The sequence below is a fragment of the Helicoverpa armigera genome, chromosome 23 (assembly GCF_030705265.1).
Source record: "Helicoverpa armigera isolate CAAS_96S chromosome 23, ASM3070526v1, whole genome shotgun sequence".
NCBI classification, from domain to species: domain Eukaryota; kingdom Metazoa; phylum Arthropoda; class Insecta; order Lepidoptera; family Noctuidae; genus Helicoverpa; species Helicoverpa armigera.
The window spans coordinates 3,266,922-3,284,652 of NC_087142.1; the positions used below are offsets into that span (position 1 = coordinate 3,266,922).

Below are 17,731 nucleotides of genomic sequence, written 5' to 3' on the forward strand. Positions count from 1 at the left end.
TCAGAATAACATAAATACGACTGCAATTTCATCATATTGTTGTCAAGCCGTCCATACGAGGTCTGTTTAAAAAAATAAGATGACTTTTCGAAATTGGCTTGCTATAAATACTGTCTACGCACACTCGATTATCGATAAAACATTGTTAGGTTGATTTTAAGAGGCATAGCAGTATGAAGTGTCTTTATTGGTTATTTTCTGATATCCAAGAAATAGAAGGAAGACCTTATTAAGTAATTTTACATAAAACTTTGAAACGTCACAAGGGATAGTAACTATGCTGTCATCCGCAAACATTGTTATAGACAATTCTAGGGATAAGGGCATATCATTCACATATAATATGAACAAAAATGGTCCCATAACGCTTCCCTGTGGTACACCGAATGTAGTACGTTCTCTTGATCTGACTATATCTTGCCTATCGACAATATTAATACGGCTAACTTCGGTAATTTGTGTTCTATTCTCTAAATATGACCTACTTTTGCACGTTACCTCTAATACCATAAATTTCTGATTTATTGAGTAACATATTGTAATGGACATAATCAATCGCCTGAGTCATGTCGTTCAATAAAGCATATATAGGGTTTCGTCTATCCATGTTACTGACGATATTATTCGAAAAGTCAAACACTGCCATGTTGATGGTTCAATGCTGTCTGAATCCTGTTTTGTGCTCCACAAAGTATTTCGTATTTTTCCATGTAATTAAAATGTATTTCTCAAATAGTTCAAGTATCTTGTAGTTTGAATTAAGGTACGAAAGAAAAGAACCAGAGTTTTCACTGATATTTTTTTATTAACAGCATTAAAAATTCTTACACATCTTATAAAATAAATAACAAACTAATTCCTAATTATTCTTCTTCGAGCTTTTTGACTTCCCAGAGCGGAAATACCTCCACGCACGTTTTAACAGAATGTATGCAAGTGTTAAAACGATTGTGAGGACCACGGCAAGGTCCAAGAACATTTTCTGGTAGAACGGAACGCCCAGCGCGGGAGAGCGGAGATGGCGGGCGCCTCGCGTGCGAATCACATGGTTCACCCAATGAATCAACTCATCTCCCGGCTTCACAGGACGATCGTGATGGATGACGGACAACTCCTTCGCCTTTTCGGCGTACCTGAAATTATAAATTAAATAGGGTGATGGGCTGTTTTCGTTAACTTTCAAGTACCTACACTTTATAATGGGATCCACAGAATTGAGGATGGGTAAAAAGATAACAGTAACGCTTAAAATCCAGCCTTTTATGAGGAACTTAGCTAATTACTCTCATGACCCAAAACGACGGGTTCTCTCTATATGAACCATACCTATTAATTACAAAGTATATCAGCCTGAACAGCTCTAAATTATAACATGTTTGATAAACGCCCTCTTTAAGAACTAACCTTTTGTCAGTAACAACTTCAAGTATAGCTTTTTTAAGCTCTCCAGCCATTGTGTACGACAGATCCACCCTTTTCGCAAAGCCTCTTATTTCTGCTCTATGCACATTGATGAACTGGTCTGCAAAGACCGGTATACCAATGATCGGTACTCCGAAATGGACAGTCTCAGTCGTTGATAAGAGACCACCATGAGTAATGAACACGCGAAGGTTCGGGTGAGCTGAAAAGAAAAAAGTTTAATGAGTCAACCAACATTAGAAGAATTAGAATACAGAGGTATTATCTCATGATGCCGTCTTGAATAATAGACCCCAAGGCCAGACACAATCAGAATATATTGTCGATAGATTGAACCTTTAAAAAACTAGAACACGAAACACTTAAAGTACTCAAAAAAAATGTTTACAAACGCACCAAGAATAGACTGTTGTGGTGCCCATTTAAGGATGTGAATATTTGAAGGCAGGTTCGGCAAGACCTCTTCAAACTTCCACAGCACTGTGTATGGGAGGCTTCCAAACATCTCCACCAGGCTAGCCTTGAGCTCGTCCGGCATGTCTGCACTCTTCAAGTTTGAACCCATACTGAAGTAGATCACCCCATTCTTAGCTCCGTCCATCAATTTTTGCAAGTCCTGAAAAATATTTTCATTTGTATGAACTTACAATATTCTTTAAACATGACAATTTGACAAGTAGGTAAAATTCTCGTCAAGTTATGGGTATAGTGGACACATAATTTATTAAAATTGATTTCGGAAAAAACTTAGAAGCAGCTCATACATTGTTTCTATTCTTAGTTATTTTCGTTAATAATAATAAATTATCTGGGAAAAATAACAATTTTAATAAAGAGAGTTCATACCTCGGGCAAAGGTTTCACTTTTTCGTCAATATGGTAACCACCAATATACTTGTGGCTCTGTGGCAAAGATAAAGCGCTAGAAGTGTCCACATAGGCGTTGGAGAATATCATTGAAACGTTATATCTGAGCTCATCGAGTGTCGGTGCTTTTCTTCCTCGCTTTTCAACAATTGGAGCTAAATAAGTTGAGTAAAGATAAAGATAAAGATAAAGATACTTTATTTTGTAAAACATGGTACAAAGCATAGGTGTTATAATATAAGTAGTATCAACTCATGTTTTGCCTTATGATGGCGTACAAAATTTCAAATGGTTCTTAAGCTAGCTTAAGATATTAAAATTGACTCTATATAAAAAAAAAAAAACAATATTAAAATATGTAAGTAATTAAAGAAAAGACTCAAAATAAAAACAATCACTAAAGAGAATTTAAAATAAAAAATATGTGTGTATCACTCACTTAAAAATTCTTGTATGCTATAGTAGCACTTATTTATTAAATACCTTTTTAGATTGGTTTTAAACATTGTATCTGGCATTTGTTTTATTGCTTTGGGTACTTTGTTATAGATTTTGGGCGCCAAACAGAAAACACTTTTATTCTTCAGGGTAGTTTTTGAACTTACTATACTGAGGCAATCATTTTACAGTATACATTGTCTTGAATTCTGTCTAATATTCTGAAATTAGACATACATTTCGTTATTCTACAGCCATTTCTCATTAAACAGACATAACATTAAAATAAAAAAGTGGAAAAATTTAAGGCCGCATTGAATAGTATCAGTAGGATGGCTGAAAAGCATTATAATTGAATAGGGTTTCTACACAGTAATTTTCTTCTCCAGACCTCTTTAATTAGGTGCTTGAGACAACGCCAACGTAACTCATAAAATTGATAGCAAATGTACTTACACGTAATTCAAGACTGTAAGTTTCACTTGGTTCCACAGTTCTATAGCTCTCTGTACGAAGTTCAGTGGTGGCGTGTATGTGGTCATGATGTCGACCGTGAACGCAGGGTTCGGCGCCTGATCGATGAACCGCAGGAGTATCCAGTGAATTTCCACCGATGATATCCAAATGAACGGACAGTCGTAAACTGCACCAATTCTAAAATTAAGGATAAGTTACTTTAGTCTGCTTTAAAAATGAAAACAAAAGTAAATATCATCGACATTTACTCTCTGAGATTACATTTAATTCCTAAAAGTTCTCAGTGGACTTATACTTAGAACTTGAATCGGCAGGAATTGCCTTTTTTGACTTACCCAGCAGGGATTTCACTCATCATCCACTCAGCTATGACCAAGTCAAACTTTTCATTGGGGTCACTCAATATCTTCTGCACGTTCTCGTTTAGAATCGTACCCTTAAATATCTCAGTTACCATATAAGTCATGAAGGCTATGTTTAAACTGATGTTGTTTCCATCCATTAATGCTTTTATCGTCAGCAAGTCCTCTGGAATAGCATAAAAACAATAATTTGTCTAATTCCTAGGCCAAACGACACGTTCATTCAGGACATAAACTAAGCCCAATCATATTTTAGCTGTATACGGTCTAATCACAACATAGGGAATTGCCGAATCTTCAAACTGACCGTATCCTGCACAAATCTGATCTGGCTTCGAAATTTATGTCTCATTGTCAACTTTCATCGTTTCTATATGACGTTCTCGTCATATAAGTCCTAAACCTCTTTAACATATTCCTCTCTAGTTTAGTTTTTTAATCATACACTTTTATTTAATCATCTAACAATGTCTCCTTCATCGATATCCCATGTTCCTACACAAGACCGTCCTAAGGTACACCATGATGTTTGTGTGGCTGATCTCTTCCCAGTGGTGTTGCATTGCCGACCCATCAGACTATGAGAGTGAAGGAATAGTGAGTCAAAGCAAATGCATTACAATATGTCCTGCGCAGCTGGCTGACCCCTTCAAGGAGGACAGCCGCCTTGGTTGACAATCTGGACGTCATTATACTGTCATTTGTGGCTAAACACCGACAGCTGTTGCAGATGGAATTCTACTCAAAAGGACGATGAAAACTTACTCGGCATGAGGTCTATGAGATTGCTGACATCGATCTGACGAAGAGTCGGGGGAGCATTCTTGTACTCAAATGGTGTGATGTATGTTACCTGGAAGAAAAATGAGACACTTCAATTTGAATACCTACATATTTTTTTTTGTTACAAACAAGTTCCTAGGGCATTCCTTACCGCGCATAGATAATCTATGTTATTCTAATACAGAAGCTATAATAATTACGACCAAGTTTCTTCAAATCCTTCGAGAAGTTATGTAAACATAATTTTAGTAGGATTTTCAGGCTCTTATGAAAAGTCAGATACTAGGTGTTTATGATAATTCGACAATTTTATCTTGTTCTGAGTCACCATGGATTTTTGGACAACCAGGAAGTTCTACACAAGGTTAATAGGTATATAGATATCAGAAAATATTTAGGTCAATGTAATAGCTAATTTGCTATGGTATTTCATATCTGATATTATGTTATCTGACTGAAGCGATTAGTAGATAATCTGAATAAACATATAAATATGAACCTAATACCTAAATGTTCCATTATCGAACAAATTTAACGTTTAAAAGGGAACTGCTTCCGGCGCGGCGTCTTATTCAAAAGTAGCTTTTTTATTCTGATGAATGCATTAGCATAAAACTGCCAATTTTCATCGAAATCCATGCAGTCGTTTTTGTGCAAAAGATGAACAAACAAACAACCTAGTTTCCTAGTTTTTTAGAAAGAACTGCTTACCTCATGACCAGCTTTGAGCATGTTCCTCACAATTCCATCTCCTAAATTGGCATGACTCCTGGATGGAAAGGGGTATACCACCAGGATCTTTGATGCATCACCTATAGCCAGCATGATGCTGAACAGCACCCAGCATATTTTCATCTTCTCCATATTCTGGAATTGAAAGTTGTTGTTTAAATAAAATATTTTTAAAAATAATCTGTATCGTGTAGATCAGATATGAAACATTAGTATCACTCAAAATAATATACACCTATTAAACTGATATATTTAGGCTTAGACCTGAGTTCACCGAAAACATAACGCCAATTTTCTTAAAACAACTCATCCTCCGAGCCTTTTCCCAAACTATGTTGGGGTCGGCTTCCAGTCTAACCGGATTCAGCTGAGTACCAGTGCTTTACAAGAAGCGACTGCCTATCTGACCTCCTCAACCCAGTTACCCGGGCGACCCGATACCCCTTGGTTAGACTGGTGTCAGACTTACAGGTTTCTGACTACCCGTAACGACTGCCAAGGATGTTCAATGACAGCCGGGACCTACAGTTTAACGTGCCATCCGAAACACAGTCACCGGTGTCTAACATATACTTAGAAAGTACATACAAACTTAGAAAAGTTGCATTGGTACTTGCCTGACCTGGAATCGAACCCGCGCCCTCACACTCGAGAGGTTGGTTCTTTGTCCACTAGGCCACCACGACTATCTCGACTATAATTTTCTTAAAACAACTGCTTACTATATATTTCCACGTTCAATTTTCAACTCTTTTAAAATACGTACATGTTATATGTACACAAAAATTATTATTACCTACCTATACATCACATAGTGATTAATATAAATGGGTGTTTTTCAGAAAACTTGACCCTAGCAAAATCGGCCTGTCCCACACATTCAAACATTTTTATTTTGATTTTTTTATATGGCACGTGTGAAAGTGAGTTTTTGATTAATTTAGGTATATATTTCAATGTACAATTAAATCAATATGTAGCATAAAAAGTGGATAGTTATTTTTATATTTAAAATAAACCTAAAGAGGACGTATAAATATCGTGTGTCCCATGGCGCTCTTGGAGATTTCTAATACATCTTACTTCTAAAATATTCGTTTTTAGGTATGTTTAAGTTTTTGACCTTAGTCTCTGTATTTCTAAAAACGTATTTTTAATTTTTATTCCATAAATTACTTGTTATTTTAAGAAATATCATTATTTTAATGTTGTCCTACGAAAATCATTGTACCGGAAAATCCGGTTAAGTCACGGTGAATTTGATATCTTATGCAAGACAAAATCTACTAATTTGTATTTTTTCTGCCTTCCTGGCAACTTTATGATCGTATTAGGATTCCGCCATTGCTGTTTTAAAGTCAGTTGCGACTAAAACTGAGACGAAAGTGTTGGTGTCATCGGCGCGCAGAATTTTTGTTCTGGATAGTGGCAGCATTTAAAAGGTAAATAAAGTGTTTTATTAACTTTATAACATTGTATATAACAGAATAAACTTATCTCCATTCGATAAGTATGGCAAAAAACAAGGTAGTTTAACTAAATATTAGTTATTTTCAATTTTAAAACTTTCGTGGGATGAAAACGTCACCTCCTGTGCGTCACGTTACTTACTACCGGAACAAAATCGTGACTATCTTGAATTATAAAGCTTAGTGTATAATGAAATATTTTATGGAAGTGTCTTGTCCGCGCATGTGTGTAGGTATCAAACGAAAGAGTTTAAAAAACAGTTAATCGGTTTTGTTTTGCATGCATTCGATAATCTTATCTTATCTTATATATTATCTTCTTATATATAAAAATCAATTGCTGTTCGTTAGTCTCACTAAAACTCGAGAATGGCTGGACCGATTTGGTTACTTTTGGTTTTAAAATGTTTGTCGAGGTCCGGGGAAGGTTTAAACGATACGAAGTTTGTTGGGTCAACTAATCTTCATCTTATATATAAAAATGAATTGCTGTTCGTTAGTCTCACTAAAACTCCGGAATGGCTGGACCGATTTGGCTTATTTTGGTTTTAAAATGTTTGTAGAGGTCCAGGGAAGGTTTAAACGATACAAAGTTCGCGGGGTCAGCTAGTCTATAATATAAAAATGAATCGCAAAATGTGTTAGTAAGCGCATAACTCAACAACGCCTAGACCAATTTGGCTAATTCTTTTTTTGTTGTGTTTGTTATTGTCAGGAGAAGGTTCCTATGAAAAAATAGGGTAAAGTAGAGAAGTCAGTTGACGGGAGCGAAGCGGCGGGCAAAAGCTAGTTGGTTAGGTTAGGTTAGCTTAAAACTTCATTATTGAAAGTTTATTAAATACATATAAATAAATAATGTGTTAGTTGTCTTTTTTTTATAGACAATAGGTATTGAACGCTTGGCGGGAGCAACAATTTCAGACGAAAATATTGTCTTGTTTTATACTTTTTTTTTCAAGTACCCAGTTGGGTTTTAGTTCTGAGCTTATTTTTCATGTGGTAAAGAAGTAAAGTTGGTATGTTTTGTTTGTACATAGGTAGGAACTCGCCATATCATACTAATACACGGAACAAAAAAATAAGATTTAAAAATAACGCTTTTCATTATTCCTGGATGCTATAAATAGATTTGTTTTTTGTTTCAGACCAAAGTTCGCTGATCACTGCTAGCAGCTATTATGGTTGTCTATTGTGACGTTGACAAAATCTTAACGTATTTCGATTTAAATCAATGTTACATTAATAATGCTAAGTGGCCCTGGCCTGTGACACATTTCACAATTACTAAAAAGTGTTTCGGATGTCGGCGAAAAATCAACAAAAGCAGAAAACTGCAGCATTTCACATTGCTTATGGATCAAAGTGATATCCGAAAATTACTGCAGTGCTCCATTTTTTGGTGTCCGTTTTGCATGCACTTAATCTATGATCATTTTCCTGAGGACGAGTGTGAGGTTTGCGTGGGAGAAAGTAATTTATAGATAGATAGTTTCATTAAAGGATAATGGCGCTTACGGCAGCAGAGAGAGCAAAAGATATCGGGAAAATTGAAGCTAAATGCTGAAAAATTTGAAGTACAGCGACAAAAACAGTTGGCGAGACTAAAAAGAAATCGGAAAAAGGTAGCCGATCTAACAGAAGAAGAAAAAACAAAACAACGAAAAATATGGAGAGATGAAAAGAGAAAATCGAAACTAAAAAAGTGTAATAAAGAAAACATAAAACCTACAAAAGAACCTTTGAAAACTGAAACTCATGTTAGCCAATTACTTCAACGAAGATATAAAAATTTGCGCGCCAATTACAAAAAAGCTTTATATAAAATACAGAAATTACACAGGATGTTAGAAACCAGTCGCAAACGCTATTATCGCGAAAAATTTATGCATGAAAGAACGAATCGTGAAATAGAGAAGCTTCAAGCTCGACAAGAAGTATTAGAATGTTCTTTGAAAACAGTTTATAAAAACGCAAATACTCAAAAAGAAAAACGACTGTTAAAAAATATTGCACTTAATGAGAATGTAAAAGCTAATAAGTCAGTCATGGACGTAACAAAATATCTAGGATTAAAAGCCGGATACGGAATACAAAAAAGAAACTACCAAATTCTAAAATTCAAAACGATATTGAGACATTTTATAACAGGGAAGACATAAGCAGATGTACAGCAGGAAAACATGAAACAAGAACAAGGGGAAAACAAAAGATGCAGATTAGGTATCTAACTGACACATTTGCAAATTTGTACGATATTTACAAAAAAGAAGGAGGAAAGTACAGTTTTACTACATTTTTTAGATACAAGCCGTTTTATATTTTGTCACCCACGATTAGAAATAGAGACACATGCTTATGTATAAAACATAGTAAAATCGAAAATATTTTTATAGCGCTTAAAAAAAATAATATTTTATGTTACACAAATTTAGAAGAAATAATAACCCAAACAACTTGTAATAAAAGTCGTACAACTGTATGTTTGGTAAGTGTAATAATTGCAAAACTCTTGACCTCCAATATAAGCAAGAAAAAATGGAAGATGATATTACCTGGTTCAAGTGGGAAAGGGTAAGTCATACCTATATTAAATCTGGTAAAACATTTGTTACCAAAAAATTGCAAAACAACAAAAAAAAGGAATAGTTAAGACCTTAGTTTCTACATTTATAAAAGAATTTCCGTTGTTTAAATCACATATTTATAATTGGAGGCACCAACAAAGCGAGTACTTAAAATGCATTAATGGATTACACGATAATGAAATAGCCATCTTATGCGACTTCAGTGAGAACTACGAATGTAAACTTGGTACAGAAATACAGGCAATGCATTTTGGTGCTTCTAAAAGTAATATAACTTTACATTGTGGCATGATATACTTCAAAGGTAAATCACAATCATTCGTCACCATATCTAACAACACATGCCATGAACCGAATGCCATCTGGGCACATTTACTACCAGTTCTAAAATTTGCCAAGCAGTTGGATCCAAATATAGAAATAATTCATTTTTTTTCCGATGGTCCATGTAGCCAATATAGGCAAAAAAAAAACTTTTATTTAATCAATCTTTTTGCAAACAAAACGAAGGCTTGTTATACTTGGTCATTTTCAGAGAGTGGTCATGGTAAGGGTGTAGCAGATGGCATTGGTGGAGCAGTTAAACGTCAATTGGACAAACATGTAGCTTATGGTAAAGATATAAAAGATGCTGAGCATGCTTACCAACACCTTAACAAAAGCATGCAGTCAGTAAAATGTTTTTTAATAGCTGATAATGAGATTACCAATATGAAACATCTTATACCAGATAACATTCGGCCTGTCCCGGAAACTATGAAGTTACATCAAATAATGTCAGGAGGTCAAAATACAATATTTTACAGGCAACTGAGTTGCTTTTGCGGTGACCGACGAGGTCTATGTGACTGCCATTCTCCTAAAATACATAAGTTGCTTGAAGTTCTTGAGAATACCTACCATGCATCTGCGTTTCAAACGCATGATCAAAATCTGAATCTTGAAACAGACCAAAGACTGAAAACTGTTGGATTGTCTTCCATTCAAGCTAGTTTCACAGAAGAGGAAGATGTGGTTCAAATTATGAATGCTAATGTGAGTTTAGTTCATAGTGAAACAAAAAGAAATGATTGTCTTGAACCCATTGAAACTGATGATAGTTCCCATATCAGTGAAATTATTTCTATAGACCCTAGTGTTTTGATTGAACTAACTAATGTAATAGACTTAGAAGCTTTAGATGTATCTACTTTTATACCACAAAATGATATTTTGCATAGTAGTTATGAACAGAATCTTGAAGAACCTAGTACTTCTACAGGCTTGAAACATGTTGATTTGAAGAATTTAAGTGTTCCTAAAAAGCGGGCAAAGATAATGTCACCAGTAAAACTGTAGTCCCAAGATACTTTTTATGTCATTTATGTAAAATTCGTAAATTTTTTGTACCTAATGATATGACTCGTTGCATTGCATGCAAAAACTGGGTTTGCAGCTTATGTTGTGGCCATCCTTCAAGCATTGACTATATTTGCGACATATGTTACGGTTCTGAATAATACAATAAGTCAAATGATTGATCAAATTTGCGTGTGTCGCTGTAAGTGTAAGTTTTAAAATTATGATTGAATAGTTGATTCAAGTAGGATTATGATGACTGAAATTAGTACAAAATAGTATATAAGAATATAAAAAGTTCCTATGAATCCAAAGTAATATTGTGTGATAATTGTGTAGGTTACATTTTAAGTAATCGCCGAGAACTAAGCTGGTTTTCGTCATATAGGTACCACATAACTTATAATTATTATAAGAACCAACTTAGTCATTGGCGATTAGTTTTAAAATTTCTCAAAAATTATGTCTATTATAGTTTTAAGTGTATAAAAAGGTTGGTACAATTAATCTAAAAGTTCATTAAGTAAATACTTTATTCTTTATAATTGTGTTTTTAAATCGGCAGTGTGGACATTGCTCAAATTATTCTTATCCATCACGAAATTTTCATAATAGTCACTGTCCCATATTCTGGATGTTACAAAAATGGTTTTAAAATATATATTTTTCATTTTATAGCGTTTATTTTGGCATCATAGTATTTTGTTAGTATCTAAAATTTCTCACTAGGCTTGATTTTGGAAATTGTAGCGGGTATCATTAGTAATGGAAACTTTTCTAGTGAGATGTGTCCAAGAAGTGACGAACGTGAAACTATTTAGCTGATTATTTAATAATCTTATAGAATTATGCTACTGTTTTGTTATTTTTTTAAAGATTTCAAGCATACCTTTATGCCAATATAAGTTGATTTTGTTTCAATACTTGTTTGTTTTATTTCTGATTGATTATATTTTGTGACGTTCAGGAATACTTTGCATCATACGCTTACAGAAAAACTTTAATATTTCTTAAAATCATATTATAATTTTAATTTAAAATGCAGATTTAGCTAGTTAACAATAAATTCTTTAATATTAGAGTAAATATAATAGAATTCACGAAATACAAAAAAAATATTTCCTGTGCGTCACAGGGCATTCTTTTCTGAAAAACACCCAAATACATAGTACCTATATCACTATTAAAACATGACTCAATCAATTATCTTTGCTATTTTTATGTATTTACAAGACATTTAAAAATAGAACATACAATGTCATGATTAGGTACTTGTAAAAATTATGTCCGCAAGATTAACTTTAATACCAGATTTGGTTCCTTATTACTAAGCATTTGCTTGAAAACACATATTTACGTTAATTGGGATCTGATGTATGTAGTATAACATTCTGTATCAATATTTATTTGTTGTCATACAACTTAATTACACTTGTAATATTTTTTTGATTGGGTAGGAACCCGTTAGCACCGGTTATAGCTACTTATAAGAAGCTTTAACCAGTTCCAGATTAACATATGTACATGTTTATTCAAGGAAATTAAACTAAATAAATCCTGTAGTCTTCTTTACGAAAAACCTCTTTTTTCTTTTGTAGCAATAATATAGAAAAACCATCTAGTTTTTCATTGTTAATTAAACATTGACGTAATGTAAATACATTTATCACTTACTGATTAATAAGTTTGACTTCCGGAAAAGGCGTGAATGCCACTAATGATTTAAAAATAATTCATTAACAAAACAACTCACCTTACAATTGCTACACAACGATCATAAAATAAAACTGATCACAAAATAAACAACCACGTTCTCAGCTGTTCAAATTATTACAACATTAATATCTTATCAACTAGCACTTTTAACTGTAGTTGAAAATCAGCGTACTGCAGACACTGAAAATATTGTGAATAATAGAACAGCCATCTGAGTATTTTATACGTCAAATCCTGAGTTATCACTAGATTAAATACATGATAAAGCCTATATCAACTGATTACTTAATAAGAATCTAACTCGGACTGATGTAATTAGTTGTACCTATTTCCAAAACGATTTTATCTTATTTAAAGATTACTTTTAGTTCGCGTATCGAATGGAGGCAACCACTTGTGTTGTGAATTCGGGTCGCTACTACTGTAGGTACGTATTACCGGCGTGTTGTCCAATTTAGGCGGTTAGTGGCTAGATCAAGGACAGTAAACTGGTTATTATTTAATCTACAATAATATTGTAAAGTTGAAGAGCTTGTTTGTTGGTATGCTTGAACACGCTCATCTCAGGAAATATTGGACCAGTTTGAAAAATTCTTTCACTGTTAGGTAGGCTAGTTATAGAAGAAGGCTAGGTAGGAGGCTACTTTTTGTACAAGTGAGTAGTAATTCCTACGGGACGTGGGAGAAAAGTCTGGCGGAAGCTAGACTTTGATAGTTGATTAACATCATGTTACTAAGATCTCGTACATAAACTGGTTCAAATACATACCTAGTTATGCTTGGAGAAAATTGTTCTAAAGTACTAGGGGAGATGTTCCCAAAACGGGTAAGCTAAGGGAAGATGTTAAATAAAATAACCAAAAACATTACATGCGACTTGTATTTGTACTCATAGGGTTGTTTATATAATAAACTTTGGAAAACATAAGATAGTCTTAGTAATCTTCTTCAAAATTCAGAAAAAAATCAAAAAAAGTAAACCCCTTCGAAATACCCGCTTTGCCCTCGGGGGGGTCCTAAAACGGGTAGTGCCTTTGGGCAAAGCAGGTAATGAATGAATATATGTGATAAATGAATTAGAAAACGTATCTTAGCCTCCTGTTATCCAGGAAATCTTTATCGTTAATTAGTCTCCTTAATTATGTTAAACAGTTTTTTTATTTTGATCAGTCTAGAACACTTTTTTACTTTATTAAATGTTACATTTGAAATTATAATCCTACCAGCAGATAATTTTGTAAAAAATCAGAGAAAACATATTTTAATTTCTTTTTCACGCTGTTCCTGTACTTGTTCAGCTCTCTGTGGCTTCTTTTGTCTTCGATTAGCTTTCTGTGGGATCAATTGAGGAAGTGGTCCCTTATTTCAAATCGGGTAGTCACCCGTTATGCCCCTACCCGTTTTGCCCAAAAGCACGTTTTAAATTTCAACTACCTTAACCTTAAAATAGTAAACAATCAGACCACTAAGTATTCACAATTAATAAGCATATAACATGCAAAATGATAATACAAAACTACGAGAACCGTATCTTGCACCATATTTGAGTAGTCAGCACTAGCATAATCCGATTTTTTTTAATAAACTCTGCAAAAAACTTTTTTTACATCTAATCTCGAAAACGCTCGTTCTAGGCGCCCGAGCCAACTGACCGTGATCGGCGGGGTGGTAGTGCACCGCTCTACACTCACAGGTTCACACTAAGACCTATAATATACGAATGGCAAAGCCTACCCGTTTTAGGAAGGGTACCCGTTTTAGGAACATCTCCCCTACTCATTACCTTAGACAACAAAGGGGTTAAATAGGGACATGGGTGGGTTTAGTTAGTTTAGAGTCTGACACTCCCATCTGCTGCACGCACAGCAAATGGACCTATGTATTTTTAAAAATTCTCGACCCAGTATTTGCCCATTGGATTAAATTCCTTAGGACAAAGTCGTGGGCAGAAGCTAGTATCACAGATTATTATAATAGTAAAGTATGCTCATTATTTGCTCAGTACATGAATATAGGAGGAGATGACAATGAATATCAATTGCGGATTTATAAACCAATTCACGATTGCGTTCTAAACAGCACACTAGAATCTAATACACATTATCATAGTATTGTCAGTTGCGCAATAATTTGAATCTAATAATAGATCATTTATTTGTAAGTATGAGCGGAAAGCACCAATTTGCTGTCTACATAACTCATAAATCTGAGGAGTTTGTTTTTGATTGAACGCGCTGATCTCTGGAACTAATGAATCAATTTGAAAAATTCTTTCAGTATTAGATAGGCCATTGATCGAGGCCCATGGCCGATCATTGATCGTGGCCTGTGGCCTATCATTGATCGATCGAAAAGATAACTTTATCCAGCTGAGCAGTTCTCTTGGGATGCAGGTTTACACGCGGGGAACAACTAGTACCTCTATAGGACAAACAAAATACTTGTAAATACTTAGGTATCTCTTTAAAAATATTAGTTTAATTAGTTGATAAAATGATAAATGCGTTGTCATCGTTAGTTAGCGCATCTCTTATTTATAAAACAATGTAGATAACTTCAAAAAAGAATAAACATACTGACAGATAATATTATGGTAATGATAATCCGGTTCAAAAAAATAGGCCTATCAATAATTTACCTACCTACACTCATTGCGTAAAAAATATATTCAGCAATGCGTCAATAATTTTGTAATTGTTATCATGTTATGATTAACGTTTAGAAAATATATACTTTCTTCGAGTTGTTAAGTGGGCTGTAAGTTCAATCACCTAACAGGCCCAAGTTTTTGAATTTCCTCAAATCCAACTGACGGCCTCGGGTGTGAAATTTTGGCAGCGACTCCTTCAATCTGTATGATGTTTAGGGACTCTTCCTTCATACACTTACCTACGTGTGTACGGGAGTGTAACAACGCTAACTTGAAGTCTCCGAGTTGTTTTCTCAAAGTTTCTCAAAACCTACAATGCGCTTAGTACCCAAACCAGGAATCGAAGACGAGAAATCCTGCGCTCAGTAACCGCTCCTACAACCAAAGAAGCAGTCGATACTCTATCTATAAGCTGGCAATTCTTTCCCAGAATCATTGCAACGAAACGTGGCTTACGTTTCGTTCGTTTTTTTTAACTAATCTCGGATTAGTTAAAAAAAAAATTGTTGTTCTAATTACTTACCTACCTTCTTAAAACATTTCCAAACAAATACCATAAGATAAGGGTCAGCAAAATAATCCTAAAACCCACCTGGGTTCCGCACACAACATTCCTCACTATCCCATATTTTATAGAGAATTGACAGCCAGGACAAATTGTTCGGGACGGACAATTTATCATCACTGTCCCGAACTAAAGTGGACAACCATTGGATAATAATTGTTTGTTTACATGCTATTGATATTTTATTTCCTCGATGAAGCGTACATAGGTTGTCCAAAATTTTGCAGTTTTATTTAGTAAGGTAAGTCGTAATGGCCTAGTGGGTAAAGAACCAAACTCTCAAATATGAGTGACGGTTTGATTCCAGGCAAGGCAAGTACCAGTGCAACTTTTTTAAGTTTTGATGTATTTTCTAAGTACTTATAATATTTTAGACACCAATGACCGTATTTCAGAGGGCACGAAAAATTTGTAGGTGCCGGCTGTCATTGAATACAACAGTCGTTACGGGTAGTCAGAAGCCAGTAACTCTGACACCAGTTTAACCAAGGGGTATTGGTTTGCCCGGGTAACCGGGTTGAGGATGTCAGATAGGCAGTACTCTCTTATGTACTTTATTATATACTCTCTTATGTACTTTATTATATACTCTCTTATGTACTTTATTAAATACTCTCTTATGAACTTTATTATATGCTCTCTTATGTATTTTATTACATACTCTCTTATGTACTTTATTATATACTCTCTTATGTACTTAGCCACGTTGGATGGCAAAGCTTAAATTTTTGACCAAAATAGTTACCAATCCTTGGGTCACTTGAAGGTTCAGCAAATCGCTTCGCCGTTTCTTTGTACAGGAGGTAATCTTTTGTCTTGTCATGCTACATCTTCATTTATATTTATCACAGATATTTATAGGTATTGGTAACACTAGACGACAAGGTTTTCAGTTAGAAACTATATTGTGATAGTGTGCATGACTCTTCAAAAACAAGGATATTTGTAAGACAAGCGGAGCTTACGCTGTTAATTGTTATTATATTAATCAATCAAACACTGACCAGGACCTTAGATAAACAAAGTTATAAACACCTGATGAGCTAATATTTAGTATTTAAAGGACTAAGGATGATACAACAGATTTTAATTACTCGATACCAGTGCCGGATTAACCCTTTTATCAAGAGTGGCAATTATTGCTACAGGCCCCACGCATACGGGGGAACCGAACCTAGGCTATGTGGGGCTATGTGCCTCCTCACAACTGAGTGACAAACTTTTTCGTCATCTCTGTAACTCAGTTAGAAGTTATGCAGGCACTTTTCATGACTTCAATAAGGAGCCCCGCGCTGACAGCGTAACAGTAGCACTTCCTTGAAGTCAGTTGGGGTTAACAGCTGCCTGGGATGCAAGATTGTTCGGCTTCCAGTCTAACCAGATGCAGCTGAATACCAGTATTTTACCAGGAGCCACTGCATATCTGACCACCCCAACCCGGGCAACCCAATACCCCTTGGTTAAACCGGTGTCAGACTTACTGGCGTCTGACTACCCGTAATGACTGCCAAGGATGTCCAATGACAGCCGGGACTTATAGTTTAACGTGCTCTCTGAAACACAATCCTTGGTTTCCAAGATAGACTTAGAAAGTACCTACATACAAACTTAGAGTATTCCTAAGTTCCTAACCTGCAATGTATCTCACACATAAAAATAAACACTTCAAGAAATAGCTCTAAGTAGGGACTCATTAAATGTTTCTTTATTTACTAATTTATGTAAAATACCTTATGTACCTCTAATCTGATTATGACTTAATTACTTACAAACACCATAATAATGATTGACGAAATCACACAATGAATTTGCATCAGACATGTAAAGTGGTTTTGAATTTATCTTTTATTATTTTGATAAGTTAAGATATTTGAATTCAAGATTTTGGGTTTTTTGGTACACACTAAAATTAGATTTTGTCGATAGGTAATACCTATATTACTCACCTTGATAAGATTATGATGTAACTCTTAACGCAATTTTCTTTCTACAAGCATCATTGATAAATATAATCGCCATCAAATAGGTAACTTTGCGTCTCTGAAGTTAATCAATCAGAAAATACGTTAGTGTGAAAAGGCTGTTGTTGCACACTGGTGGATTTTCCACGCAGTTTTTAACCACACCGCCTGGAATGTCTTGTATGCTCGATGATAAAGCGCTGTAAAAAAATCTATCCAAAAACATCCACTTAATTTTACTTCACACCATTCAATAAACAACTTAAAGATATCCTTATTATGGTCAGTGAGATATATTTATTTTAGTGGAAGAACAACCATGATAGGTACCCATTATGTTTGCTACTATAATCGACGTGCAGTTGA

The 17,731-nt window shown here is 34.7% G+C and overlaps 1 protein-coding gene across 1 annotated transcript; it reads right to left on the reverse strand.

The window, feature by feature from the left end:
- Positions 1-785: 785 nt before the first annotated feature.
- On the reverse strand, positions 786-12,550 carry LOC110376845 (UDP-glucosyltransferase 2). Its single transcript, XM_021335455.3, has 10 exons — positions 12,227-12,550; positions 5,061-5,216; positions 4,332-4,419; positions 3,540-3,732; positions 3,184-3,381; positions 2,917-2,948; positions 2,269-2,456; positions 1,819-2,038; positions 1,405-1,624; positions 786-1,133 (listed from the first exon to the last, which is right to left on the reverse strand). Exons 2-10 carry the CDS (start codon positions 5,211-5,213, stop codon positions 860-862), a joined length of 1,566 nt encoding a protein of 521 aa, XP_021191130.3. The 5' UTR covers positions 5,214-5,216; positions 12,227-12,550; the 3' UTR covers positions 786-859.
- Between the last annotated feature and the right edge of the window lie 5,181 nt (positions 12,551-17,731).